At 36.4% G+C, this 15,129-nt stretch overlaps 1 protein-coding gene across 3 annotated transcripts in view; it reads left to right on the top strand.

Moving 5' to 3' along the window:
• The window catches only part of CR1 (complement C3b/C4b receptor 1 (Knops blood group)), an 89,707-nt gene extending 75,921 nt beyond the window's left edge, over window positions 1–13,786 (top strand). For all 3 annotated transcript variants that reach the window (XM_079107856.1, XM_079107855.1, XM_079107854.1), the window contains 4 exons: window positions 4,332–4,355; window positions 5,873–5,948; window positions 10,209–10,313; window positions 12,677–13,786. In XM_079107856.1, the coding sequence (XP_078963982.1) occupies window positions 4,332–4,355; window positions 5,873–5,948; window positions 10,209–10,313; window positions 12,677–12,689 (218 nt within the window). In that variant the 3' untranslated portion in view covers window positions 12,690–13,786. The remainder of the gene's footprint in view (window positions 1–4,331; window positions 4,356–5,872; window positions 5,949–10,208; window positions 10,314–12,676) is intronic.
• Window positions 13,787–15,129: the final 1,343 nt, after the last annotated feature.

Raw genomic sequence — 15,129 nt, 5'->3', positions numbered from 1 at the left:
TCATAGTGAGGGGGAAAGCTATTAAGCCAAGCTCACCAATACCAGACAATGAGCAGTTCTTCTTTCAGATAGATGGAGATACATACAAAGAATAAGAATGAGCCAAGTTAACTGTTACCAATAGGTTCTTGGAACTCAGACCCTTCATGAATTGGGCTGGACCACATGTGAACATCTTTGCCCTCTGGATGAACACCTAGACTAAAAATAGGTCTCTTTGTTTTCTTATTGTTAGAGTCTCTACCCTACTAATCTTTTTTTTTTTAATTTATTTTTATTATAAACAAATGGGATACATGTTGTTTCTGTTTGCACATGGAGTAACAGCATACCATTTGCAAATTCATACATTTACATAGGGTAATGATGTTTGATTCATTCTGTTATATTTTCCCTCCCCCCCACCCCTCCCATCCCTCTTTTCCCTCTATACAGTCCTTCCTTCCTCCATCTTGCCCCCCTTTCACCCCCATTATGTGTCATCATCTGCTTATCAGTGAGATCATTCATCCTTTGGTTTTTTGAGATTGGCTTATCTCACTTAGCATGATATTCTCCAATTTCATCCTTTTGCCTGCAAATGCCATAATTTTATTGTTCTTTATAGCTGAGTAATATTCCATTGTGTATATATATATATATATATATATATATATATATATATATATATATCACAGTTTCTTTATCCATTCATCAATTGAAGGACATCTAGGTTGGTTCCACAGTCTGGCTATTGTGAATTGAGCAGCTATGAACATTGATGTGGCTGTATCTCTGTAGTATGTTGATTTTAAGTCCTTTGGGTATAGGCCGAGGAGTGGGATAGCTGGGTCAAATGGTGGGTCCATTCCAAGTTTTCTAAGGAATCTCCACACTGCTTTCCAGAGTGGCTGCATTAATTTGCAGCCCCACCAGCAATGTATGAGTGTAGCTTTTTCCCCACATCCTCTCCAACACCTATTGTTGCTTGTATTCTTGACAATCGCCATTCTAATTGGGGTGAGATGGAATCTTAGGGTAGTTTTCATTTGCATTTCTCTTATTACTAAAGATGGTGAACATTTTTTCATATGTCTGTTAATTGCTTATAGATCTTCTTCTGTGAAGTGTCTGTTCATATCTTTAGCCCGTTTGTTGATTGGGTTATTTGTATTCTTCATGTAGAGTTTTTTGAGTTCTTTATATATTCTGGAAATTAGTGCTCTATCTGAAGTATGAGTGGCAAAGATATTCTCCCACTCTGTAGGCTCTCTCTTCACATTGCTGATAGTTTCCTTTGCTGAGAGAAAGCTATTTAGTTTGAATCTATCCCAGTTATTGATTCTTGCTTTTATTTCTTGTGCTATGGGAGTCCTGTTAAGGAAGTTTGATTCTAAGCCAACAAGGTGAAGATTTGGACCTACTTTTTCTTCTATAAGATAAAGGGTCTCTGGTCTGATTTCAAGGTCCTTGATCCATTGTGAATTGATTTTTGTGCAGGGTGAGAGATAGGGGTTTAGTTTCATTCTGTTGCATATGGATTTCCAGTTTTCCCAGCACCATTTGTTGAAGAGGCTATCTTTTCTCCATTGCATATTTTTGGCACCTTTGTCTAGTATGAGAAAATTGTATTTATTTGGGTTTGTGTCCATGTCCTCTATTCTGTACCATTGATCTACCTGTCTATTTTGGTGCCAATACCATGCCGTTTCTGTTACTATTGCTTTGCAGTATAGTTGAAGTTCTGGTATTGCGATACCCCCTGCTTCATTCTTCCTGCTAAGGATTGTTTCAGCTATTCTGGGTTTCTTATTTTTCCAGATGAATTTCATGATTGCTTGCTCTATTTCTGTGAGGTACACCATTGGGATTTTAATTGGAATTGCATTGAATCTGTATAGCACTTGTGGTAGTATGGCCATTTTGACAATATTAATTCTGCCTATCCAAGAACATGGGAGATCTTTCCATCTTCTAAGGTCTTCCTCAATTTCTTTCTTCAATGTTTTGTAGTTTTCATTGTAGGGGTCTTTTACCTCTTTGGTTTGATTGACTCCCAAGTATTTTATTTTATTATTTTTTTTGAGGCTATTGCAAATGGAGTTGTTTTCCTCATTTCCCTTTCAGGTGTTTCATTGCTTGCATATAAAAATGCTTTAGATTTATGCATTTTGATTTTATAGCCTGCTATTTTGCTGAATTCATTGATGAGGTCTAGAAGTTTTCTGGAGGAGTTTTTAGATCCTCTAAATATAGAATCATGTCATCAGCAAATAGTGACAGCTTAAGTTCCTCTTTTCCTATTCGTATCCCTTTAATTTCTTTAGTCTGTCTCATTGCTCCAGCTAGAGTTTTGAGGACAATGTTGAATAGAAGTGGTGAAAGAAGACATCCCTGTCTTATTCCTGTTTTTAAAGGGAATGGTTTCAGTTTTTCTCCATTAAGAATGATGTTAGCCATGGGCTTAGCATAAATAGCCTTTACAATGTTCTGGTATGTTCCCACTATCCCTATTTTTTCTAGTGTTTTGAGCATGAAGGGGTGTTGTATTTTGTCAAACGCTTTTTCTGCATCAATTGCAATAACCATATGATTCTTATCCTTAAGTCTATTGACATGATGGATTACGTACCCTATTAATCTTGAACTTTGAAGTATTGGGACTTTACGGTGAGATAAAGCAAAGATAAGACAAGACTATGAAAAGCAGGAAAAATTTTAAAGCATTTTTAAAAGAACAAAACAAAACCAAAAAGCTTTTTTTTTTTTTTTTTTTTTTTTTTAAATTGTCCCTAAAGCTTAGAACAGATTGCTCAAGATACCAGTCCTGGGCTTGCCTAGAAAGGAGGCTGGGGAGTAAATCACAGAGCTTGTCCAGGCTTGGAACAACATATCACAGGGCATTTTGAAAGCATTCCAAATTAGAAAAGTAACCTCTTGAGTACTGCATCAGAAAATAAATTTCCTGAAATTCTCAGGCCTATCACATCCTCGGTTCAACAGCTTGGTTATTTCAGAGGACTGATTTGTAGCCACATCTTCCTCTGAGTGGGGGTGGTCATCTTGAGTTCCCCATTAAGGCCAGAATTAATACATATAACCTGTAATTAACTGTGTTCTCAAGACTAATATAAGCATGGTGTTGCATTCCAGAGAAGTCTTTCACCTCCACTAAAGATGTAAAAACTAAGAAAAGCCTTCACTGGAGTTTCTCAGAATATTACATTATGTGACACCTACAAAAATATTCTAAAATCCACTTTGCCCATTTCTGTCACCAAGGTCCCCTTCCTTAAAGTCACTTGTTTCTTAGAACCTTAGCTCTTTTCTTTTCCACCAAGACTCACTTCAAAAGCTACAGCACAAGTTGCCCCACTTCTCTCCTCACTTTCTGGACCTTCTTAGTTCACAAAAGTCTCCATGCCATTTCTAAGTAAATGGAACTTCTGCAGAGTTCACCTCGCAAACCCCGAAAGGGGAACAAGGAAATGCAAAAACTACCTTAGAATGAAGGATATGGAGAAAGAGCATAAATATCTTTTTACTTAGGCACATAAATATATGGAAACTGTTTAACTTCACTAGAACTCAAGAAATGCAAAAGAAAAGAACAAGATGACTCTTCCTTTTCACATTAAATTAACACTAACAAACAGGTTTATAGGGAAACTCCCAGTAAAAATCAGGATGTGATGAAACTGATATTGTTACATGTTAAAAATACCATCGTAAACTGGCAAAAACTGTTATGAAAAACAGTTATGCAATATATCATAAGAATAATAAAAATGTTCATGCCAGTTAGCATTCTCAGGTATCCAGTTTTATGAAATATTTGTGCAAAAATATTTTATACATTCTATTAAGAGTTTCATGATGAAGACTAGAAACAACTTAAATATACTATAGAAATAACTGAACACAGTGACACATCTACTAGAATAGATTGTATTAGTTTGCTTCTGTTGCAATTTGCATTAATTATATAATTATGTAAAAACTTAGAGATATGGGAAAAAGTGCCAGATATGGGAATATACTAAACCATATTTATGCGTATTAGAATTATAAGTGATTTTTTTGTTCCTTTACAAATTTTCTACTAAAACTCTATTACTTTTATGACAAAAATATTACTGCAAAAAGAGAAAGGTCTTCACTGTATGTACAAGACTATGGGAGTGAGATTATATGATGAGATCATGTGAGTGAAAACACATGTTTTTTATATTAGAAAAAATTTTAATGGAGTACCAGAGAAAAATCAGCATGGATTGTACTGGTGGGAAGATCCCTCTGGATCATACAGCGTGACAGGCTGATGTCTTTGTGGCTTTTGTCTTTTTTTTTAGGCTCACGTGTTGCTCTCATAGTTGGTAAGTTTTGTGAAAGGTTTGCTGAGAGATTCTAGCACCTTTAATAGTAAGTATCTCCTTACAGTAAATTGTTAAGAGTCTAGAGGTGATGGGTTTGTCACCTCTGTTCAGCAAATAATTGAAGAACAGGACACAGAGATAGCAAGCAAGAAGTAGGTTTACTGCAAAAGTGACAGAGATGCAGAGATAGACTTCTCTGAAGAGAAGGGGCCTCAGAGCTTGGAATCCAGTAGGGGAGTTTGGGCCTGTTCTTTTAAGGTCTCTGAATTTTCTCCTTTCCTTATCTCCTCCCCTGTCTACTTGCTCCTCACTATTTTTGATTAGTGCCCCTTCTGTCCATGTGTCTGTGTTAGTTTTTCTATTGGATGCCAGCTTACGAACACAAGTACAGAAGTGTCTGTCTGATTGGTGCCCCCACTGTGTCCACAAGCACTCATCAGAAGACCCTCTCCATCCTCCTTTGTTCTGAGCCCTGTCCCCGACCTCCTCACTCACCATCTTGCCCTGGCTGCCTAAGCCCTTCTTCATCTATCTCCCTCAAAATGAAATGCAAAAAGATAAAATATCTGGTATTATGAATTAAAATTAAAATTAAAATAATGGTACATTCAGGTCAGGGTGTGGTGAAACTGGCATCCTCATATACATTGAGTATCCTTCTTTGTGAATGGAACTTGAAAGCATCATGTTAAGTAAAATAAGCCAAACTCAGAAAACCAAGTATCATGTTTTCTCTCAGATGTGGAAGATAGGAAAAAGGAAATAATCTCATAAAAATTGAAGGGAGACCAGTAGAGTAGAAGAAAAGGGCCAGGAGAGGGAAGAGGGGAAGGAAAGGGGAAATACTGGGGAGTGATATTGACCAAATGATATTGTTACATCATGTGCATGTATGAATATGCAACAAGAAATCCTACTATTATATAAAATGCACCAATAAAAATATGGAAAAAAAGAAAGTCAAAAAATAAAAGATATAAAAAAGCTTTTCTTACAGTGGTTCTTTGTTGTTAAAAATGTCTTTAATGTGGCTGGAGAAGGCAACTTCCTCTTTGCTTTGTAACTGGGGAATAGATTTCCAGATGATAATAATGCCTGTTTGCACAAACTAAAAGCCACAAGACCAGTCTGCTGGGTTCCTTTCTAGGTTCTCCTTACATAAGAACAGTTTTGTAATAGAGTTGTTTCCAGGGGAATTTCTATTTTGTAGAGTAGCCTGTTACATGAGAGACAAGGGCCAGGCCGTGGGAGTTGGAGCCTGCAGCTACCTTGCCATTTCCTGCCTACTTAAGGGCAGCTGTTGGGCTAAAGTTCACAAAACTGTTCTGCTCACCCCTTAATATGAATAGTAAGACCAATGCTCTCAATCAAACCTGGGGAAAAGGAGAACTTACAGTTAATCTAAAAAAGAAAAATAAAAAGTCACTGGCAATCTCTAGTGGGACTAGGTTCAAGATAGAATTTTAAACCTCTGGATTATATTTTCCATGCATTTATTACTTTGTTTTACTGTCTAGGCATTTGCTTTGGTATGATCTTCTTCATTTTCTCCATCATTGTTCCCAGTTGGATAATTCCAAAGTGCAAGAAAGGGTAAGTACAGCCTTATTCTCCCAGAAAATGTAAACTGTATTTTGTACTTTCAAAGGAAAGTAAAACAATAAAATAAAATAAATAAAAACCTAAAAAACTGCACTTACTATATAGACAGATGTGATAATTCATATAAAGAAGATCTTTGACACAAAAAGTAGAAAAGTATTTATGCTATAGGAAACACATGATACTAAGAACATTAAAAAAAAACAATAAGAACAGTATTTCAGGTGCAATGGTACACACTTGTTATCTAGTGATTGGGAGCCTGAGGAAGGAGGATCTCAAGTTCAAGACCAGCTTAGGCACTTAGTAAGATTCTGTCTCAATATTAAAAAACAAAAAAAGAGCTTGGAATATAGTTCCATGGTATAGCACGTCTAGGTTCCATTCCTCAGTACCAGATTAAAAAACAGCATTTTAAGAAAGAAATGAGAAAAAATAAGTAGGAGGTTTTTAAAAAGGTATTAATGAGACCATTGATATCCTATTTTGCTGAGACATTGCAGACACTGACTTCTCAACACAAATCCTGTCTCAGCACTAGGAGTTAGTGTGCTCCTCTGGGGCACATATCACAGGCTGCCTGTATGGAAGAATTGAGATTTTACATTCTGGATGTAGAAAGAAAAGGAAGGAAGGAAAGAAGGAAAGAAGAGAGGGAGGGAGGGAGGGAGGAAGGGAGAGAAGGAAGGAAGGAAGAGGGAAAGAGGGAGGGAAGGTCTTTTGTAAAAACCAGTGACTTTTTTATTGGTGTATTATAATTACACATAATAACAGGATTCATTATGTTTGTATTTGTAACCATTGACTTTTTAAACTTGAAAAGAACTTTGCAAAGATTATAATCTAAATAGCAAAACATTTTTGACTGGAAAGTAAACATGCAGTGTTTATGTTGGCTGTTTTAATTAAAACAATATTAGTGAAATCTATCAATAAGATCAATGTTGTAAGGTTGATGAACAAATTCTATACCCACGAGAAAGAGTTTAAAACTTCAAGTGAGCAGTTTTCTATAGTAAACATTCGTAACAAATGCAGATTCCTACAACACCTTTATAGAAATTGAAGTCTGATATTTCACAGAGAAGCCAATAAAAAAATTTAAGTAGATTGTCCCAGTAGATCATTTTGCAAACAAGCTAGTCAGGAACTCAATGTCATAATAAAATAACTAGTAGAGATTTAGATTTAAGCTAAATCCTTATCTTTCCTAAGTAAAGGTCTCTATATTTTGCAGCTTGACATGTAAATATTCTTTGCCCTTTGTTCTTATAAAAAGAAAAAGTGGCCTGGTGCTTTACATTACAGAAGTCCATTTTTCTAAGTTTCTCATTAAACACCCCCAAAATTTGTGAGTTCTTTTTAAATTTAAGACAGAATTAAAGAAGGGATTAACTTGTATCACATTATTGATAATTTACATGCCTTCTTAATCCTCAGCTTTCCCAGATTCAGAATATCGAATTACTCTGTGTATTTGGCCCCTCTGGCTCTCTGCCTGGGGCTGTCTGTATTCTATTAACATTTTTTCTTATCTTCTAGATCACCACACACTCCTCACCATCCTCCCTCCCCAGACTATCAGCTCCTTGGGGGCAGGGACCACCTACATCCACACAGAATAATTATTTACTGTTTTTTTATCTCTACTTGTATAGTAGTCCTGATTCATACTAAAAACAACAAAAATTAACATGTATTTTACAAAACACATTATCATTTATTATCTTCCTTGTTCCTCAAAGCAACTCTGTGAGGCAGGTAGGCCAAATATATTGTTAGAGCAGAGAAAACTTTGAGGTGCAAAGACATTGAGTGGCTTGCTTAAAGTTCTGCCAGTAGGAAGTTGTCAGGAATTAGGACTTTTGTCTAAATTATCTGACTCAAACTCTTAAACCCTTTGTTTTATTCCTTCTATAATGTTAGTTGCCCATTTCTGAATTTGATTCTGTATCACTTAAATTCAGTATCCAGAATTATGTACAGTATAAAACTGAAATATTTCCTCTTTCCCTCCTCTACATTTCACTGACTTTGTTTCAGCTACTCTGGTATATTGAACCAGAAGGCTTCTAGAAAAAAGAATGTGATCTCTTTTTTTTTTTTAATTTGATTCTAAGTTAATAACCTTTAAGAAAATTAAAATATTTCATTAAGGGCATCTCCCATATGGAGATTTAGTGAAAGTCTTCTTCCTGTCCTGTCACACAGACTTGCAGGACCTTCCTGTGATTGAATCTTACCAGCTTGAAATTTTAATAACAAAAGTAGTGACTATCTACACCTTTATTTCACTGTGTACTTTTTTATAACCGTGATTTGTGATCAATGTGAAATAAGTTAGGAACTGATCACTGAAGAATAATACTGTTTACACTTCTCCATTCAGAGATCACTTATCTTTGCCTCTGGTTACTATTTCTAACCCCTTCCTACTTCTGTATGAAACAGTCTTCTTGACAAAGGTCTTTAAACTTCAATGTCTTCATTGGTATGATTCTTGGAGTGACAAAATTGTTAAGAACATCTCTGGAAAGGCATCTCTGGAAAGGCGTCTTCCTATGTTCACATTAACTACCAGTAACCAATCAGACAGCCATTCATTCAACACGTGCCCACTAGGTCACTCTCTCTCCACCCCACGTACACTCACCACCCAAGAGCACTTCCAGACATTACTCATCTCGCCACTGAGTCATCTTCCCTCCATTCTTCCTTATCTATGGGTCTCAAGCTTGGCTTCCTCATCCTGAGGACACTCTGGCCCTGACTCTGCCTTTGTCTCAAGTGCTTCCATCATTCTCTGTCCCTTGAGAGGGTAAAGAGGAACTGAGTGATAAGGAAATAGTGTAAGTGGTGCAGTGAGTTAACTCCTTGTGTTCCATTCTTAAATCCCTAATTCCAATTCCTATGCACAATCTGCATGTACTGGTACGTTATTAATCCTTTCATTTATGTAGCAGGAAGCTTTTACTAAATAAGCTCCAAAGAGGCAGCATAACGATCCAGGTGAGCAAATGGGATTTGCAATCCAAGAGACCTAAGTTCACAGTTACTTACTAGCTATGAAATCCTGGGCAAGGCACCAATCCTCCCTAAATTTCAATTTCCTTGCCTGTGAAATTGCAATGAGAGTTCCTATCTGATTTAACACAGTGCCTTGCTTATGATGTAGTTCAGAAAATGTTAGCTATTATTTATTCATGATTGCTATTATTGATGTCGAGGTTATTATTTCCTTTTACTGTAAATTTTTATATTTAGTCATCTCTTGATATCAAAAAATGATTGGTTCCAGGACTACCATGGTAACCAAGATCGTCAGATGCTCAAAATCCCCTATATAAAATGTAGTATTTGCCTATAGCTATGCACAACCTCCTGTATACCATAAATCACCTTTAGATTATTTATAATACCTATAAGACAATGCAAATGCTGCATAGTTATTCTGTGTTGCCTAGAGGAAAATAACAAGAAAAAAATCTATATATGTTCAGCACAGTCACAATATTTTTCAATTTTGTGTGCATGTGTATGTTACTGTGAATTGAACAGGGGCTTCACTCATGCTAGGCAAATGCCTACCACTGAGCTAAACTCAGCTCTTTTTTTATTTTGAAACATGATCTCTCTAAGTTGCTCAGGCTGACTTTGAACTTGTGATCCTCCTACCTTCCGAGTTGCTGGGATTATAGGTGCACACCACCACACCCAGCATTTTTTAAAATATTTTTGATCCATGGTGAGTTGAATGTGTGACTGTGGAGCTGGAGGGAAGGAAGGATCAGTGAAGGTGCAGGACAGTACTTCTGCTTTCCTGTCCATAGTACGTGTGTTAAAAATAGAATGTGTACTTCAGTATAAGGGAAAAGGGAAGAAAAATGAAAAAGACTTCATGGATATGGAAAAGTCTGTCAAAATCCTGTGGTTAACCCTATGTCCTAATCAAAATTATTTCAGAAATAGTGAAATGTATTATGTTAAGACACAGATACCTACCTAACTTAAACAGTTTTGAATCTTCTGACATTACATAGGATGATTTTACTATGATATCCTAATCCAAGTTTTTACTTAGTATTGAAAAATAAGATTGGTTATATTTTTCCTTTTAGGCACCTTGTAAAGATATCAGGAACTTGAGGAGAATTATAACTTAAATCTCAAAATGAAAGTTATTGATTTCCTTTAAAACTGAAACATATGATTAAGACAGTTTTCCTAACTTTTTCCTCCTTTGCCAATTAGCAATAATCCAGATGAAAAGTGTAAAGAAGTGAATATCCATTTACATCCTCAAGAAGGCAGCTGTGTTCCTCCTCAGACTCTGCTAACAAGTCAGGAAAACAGCAGGTACCTCTCCATTTACTGAGCTCATAATGTTGGCAACAACCCAAATATCAAAAATGGAGGCAGCATTTGAATAGGATATGACCCTAAGCAGGTCATCAATACCAAAGAAGGCAGAAACCACTTCATGAGCTGGAAACACCTTTATTTATTTATTTTGTTCCTGGATTGTTGCCATTTCTGGCAATTTTGTGTGACAACTCTGTTGATGCTGTGCCTATGCACCGTTTTTCAAAGCATTCTTATATTTTTTGTGCATTCATGCTATGAACCTTTGAGAAGTAGTCTGTTTTTGTTGTTTTTGTTTTTCTTCTTTTCATTTCCTGGTGGAAACTAAGCATTTGCAGCCTCTGTGCCCTTCCAGGTCCTCCACTCTCCTTCACGTGCAGGGTCTCATAAAAATCCTCTGGAGACTCACCTTGCCTTTTCCCTGATTACTGACTTGCATCAAATTCTTGGCCTCACTTGGCCTCCTGAGACTCTCTCTTATTTCTGTCCTCCACTGGGGCTAATTGCCATCCCCAACCCTTTATCCCACCTCCTCAGTGCAACCTTACCACAAACCATTGTGAGATAAATATTGGCTAAAGGTCTGGGGTGAAAGGGGAAATGATGCCACAACTGAAAGTGTCCCATGACTTAATGAATAGCTGGGCAGAAAAGTAACTACCTAGACCAAGGGTTGGTAAACTACAAGCTAGCTGGCAAATCCAGCTGGCCACCTGTGTTTGTAAATAAAGTTTTATTGGCACAGCCAGACCCATTCATTTACCTGTTAACTATGACTGCATACCCATCTCAACAGCAAGTTTGAACAGAGATCATATGGCTCACAAAGCCAAAAAATTTTACTGGTCCTTCAGTGGAAGAGTTTGCCCACACCTGAATTATATCAGTCTTTGAGGAATTTCTTACTGGCTATTCTCTGACTTTCAGTCCTGGATCCCCACCCCCTGTCTTTTCCCAGGCCTCTCTCTTAGATTCTTCTCCATTTTCCTCAAATCTTTACTGCATTCCTGGGGTATCTCATTTCAACTCTTGGGCCTCTTGCAAATTTAATGCTCCATTTTTCTGTATCATATAGAGCAATTCATTTGGTCCTGGCTCACTCTGGCTATGCCAGTAATCCTAATATTTTCTACATATAGGTCCTTAGGGTGCTTTCAGAAATAATAGTGCCATAAGGCCTAGATATTCCTGTAGAAAGCAGAAGCAAAAGCATCAAGTTGATTAGCAAATATTTTTTTCTTTATGTCCTACCTATTTTTCACATTAATGTGCATTAAACTAACTTGGCATTTTATATACACACATATGACAGAAGTCCTAAACTCAACAGAGGACAGTGGAAGAGACCCCAGAAAGAAGTAAGAGGGTAGGAAAGAAATTTTATAGTCAACCAAGACATATGTATAGACAACTCAAATAACAATATAAGTTGGCCAATATCACTCCCTGGCACTTGCCCCCTCCTTCCCTACCTCCCACTCCTGGTCCTTTCCTCTTCTGATCTCCCTTTAAGATTGGAATTCTGACCACAGTGTTCCACAGGAGCAAATTAATCATCTGTAGCCACATGAGTTAGACAGAATCTAGCAAGCATGAGACCTTGCATCCAGGCCAGGTGCTGGGGCAGAGTGAGTGGCACAAATAAACAGGCAGACACCAAAGACACAGCTGTGTGTTGAAGGATATGAGAATGTTTAGAGAAGACACAGGTCGCAGGTGATGCTGGGAAGCCTTGTGAGATAAAGAATGACTCTGAGGAATACAGTGGCAGTCATCACTGGGGTCAGGTGAGCCAGTAGTCCTCTCCAGGGAGTCTATCCTTTGGTGGCAAGATATGACTCCTATCCAGAGAAAAGAGGCTTCAGCTTGCCCAGGAAGCACCTGGATATCTTATTCTGCATGTACTACCCCAGTGCATTCTTGACTGTAATAAGAGGAGGAGGACCTGCTTGCTGAAGCTGACCCTACTCCAAGCTACCAGCCACTACTTACTGCCCCCACCACCACCAGGGTTCATGAGAGACACAAGGAAATGTGTTGCACTTTCTAACTGACCTATTCATTTTCTGGAACAACCCTCTTTTTATTTATTTGTTTAACTCTGAGAACACATTTTCTTTGACAAAAGAAAAAGGAAAAGGTCAAGTTACTCATTAATCTCTCTCTTATCTACTCAAGTCTCCATTTACACCATACTTTCTTGTGCCCTACATAGCAACCACTACGGAGGGAATAAACACTTCTAATGAACTTGTAATTTATGTGATGCCAGCATTGTGATAATCAGCATATAAATTCTTGGTGGTTCATTTTTCCTCTGCTGCTGTCATCTAAATAAAAATATTCTGCTATTTCAGTGTCCTTCCTTGACAAAGCATTATAAAGTTGGAGAAACCTCCAATTACCTGTCGATGGGAAAGGAGCCAGTCCACTTCAAGAGAATAAGATCCGAGGTTCATGAACCCTTTGAAGTGACTTCACAGAGATGCAAACGTGTGCGCCCGAAGATGCGAAAGCTGTCCAGTGTTCAGCAGAACTCCACCTCTTAGTCTGTATTCCTCTCACCCCTCACCTTCTTTCCTGTGCTGAAAGCACACATCATCTAGTCAGGGGACCAGACTGTACTTAAATGTGGAAAATTGTTTCAATTATTTAAAGGAAGATGTTGTCTAGGGGTTCTGGTTTATAAGTTTGTCATTTTCCTTTCTTATTTTGAAATGTTCATGATATAGAATGAGCTTGTTAAGGAGAATTTGGAAAATCAGGAAGATATGAAAATTAATGACTTATTAATAAGTCACAAGTCACATTTTCTACTAATCATTTTCTATATACGTGTTTCTTTATACAGACACATATATCTTTATTTTATAGAGCAGAACCTACTCCTTTTAACGGATTGAAGTAAAATGCATATCAGTTTTCACCTCCTCTAGGGAAGAAAGCAGTTTTTCTTCACTGAAAAGGTGCTAAATGATTATGGGGAAGAGTGGTCAAGACTACTCAAAAGACGTATCTAGGAAAAACAAATGAAGTTCTTTATATTTTTTAAGTTCTACTTCAAAAACCCACTTTGTAACATGTTTTGTATAAAAGGAAAATTTTAAACAAAAGAATAATAATTATAAAAGTAACTAGTTTACTAGAATGCACTAGATTAACTGAAAAAAAGCACAACTTTTAAGAATTTATCAGTGAACAGGTACTAAGTTACATTCAGGAGGAGTAAGCTCTGGTTTTCTATTGCACAGTAGCATGACTGCAGATCTAAAAAAACGAAAAGAAAAGATTTTGAATGTTTTCACCACAAAGAAATGATAAATGTTTAAGAAGACATATATGTTTACCTTGATTTGAATATTACACAGTACATACAAATATCATATGGTACCTCATAAGTGTGTAATTTTTATGTGTCAATTTTTTAAAAAGATCTTATCAAATCAATAATCAGGCCTTGATATTTTTTAGCCATTCCACATATTTATAGATCAAGAACTTGTTATAATATTATGGGTCATAATAATAGTCTCTAGAAAATACCAGAATATTTGTGAATACTGAATAATATCTTTGCATATGGCTACCACTAATTTATGTGTAATTCTGTTTTAATTGTTGCTCTAAAGATCTATTTTGCCAACTTTACTTTGACACCAGTATAGGGAATAAGCTAGACATCAACTTGAATTTCAATTTAAAATTGTGCAAGATAGAAGAAAAGCCCAGCATAAGCAAAGTTCACTGAACAAAAAAAGAAAAAAAAAATATATATATATATACATACACACACACAACTTATACCATAGACAAAGGGAAATTGCCTTATTATTTTAGAAAGTTCTTAAAGATTCCAGCCAACTCTACCCACTAAAGATGGGCAAACCACATACAGCCAGGTCACCAAAAAAAAAAAAAAAAAAAAGAAGTGTATAGCCTGAGAATTTACAAAATGATACTCAATGGTAGGTGTTTGCTCAGTTGGCTCTTTAGTTAATCTCTATTATTTCTTAGGATTTTGAAGAAGTGCATTTCAAAGAAGGACTAGAAACTAAATGAGAATTAGCCTTTCTTAGAATTACAATTCTCCATCACAAGAAAACAATTCTGTGTTCTTTTTCCAAAATGGAGTGAACCAGTGAGTCATATGATTAATAAATATCTGATGTCCATGACTTTTTAGTTGCAAGGAAGCCATGAGATTTTTTTTCTATTACATCAATTGTCATGGGAAATAGTATATATACTAGGAAAATGCCTCATTGCCTAACTCGTATTATTAAGTAATTCTGTTAACCTCCGGCCTTACATTTTTCATCTAAACAGCAGCTGGACCAATTGCTCTCCATAGCTATTAATATGTGACATTCTTTGTTTTGTTTGCTTTTTTTTTTAAGTAGAATAAATGTAAGATGTAATGTCATTTAAATCTATGACATTTAAATAAAATTTTGTCAATTAAAATGAGAAAAGAATAAAAGATTTAGCTTTGCAAATCTACTTATGGAGTATAATTTGTAATATATTTACCTTTTGTAAAGCCTGCAAAAGTTAAGGTAGACCAAAATGAATGTGTGTTCCTTCTCAGAAAGAAGGAACTTGGTTGCTGGCAGAATCCCCATGTTGGGCGTGGCCCACCTCACTCACATTCTTTCAGGTGAGAGGAAAGAAAATCAAACATAGTTACATATGAAGGTCAGCTGGCTGGAAGATGCCTGATGACACCTTACCCCAACCTCCAAAAAGCATAATGTAGATATATTAATTTAAGAGGCAAAGAATCATCTCATATCAAATTTTAAAGAAAAAG

The sequence above is a fragment of the Sciurus vulgaris genome (genome assembly GCF_902686455.1).
Source record: "Sciurus vulgaris genome assembly, chromosome: 12".
Classification (NCBI taxonomy): domain Eukaryota; kingdom Metazoa; phylum Chordata; class Mammalia; order Rodentia; family Sciuridae; genus Sciurus; species Sciurus vulgaris.
Note: the sequence above shows the minus strand (reverse complement) of the source record. Positions and strands in the feature narration are given on the sequence as shown.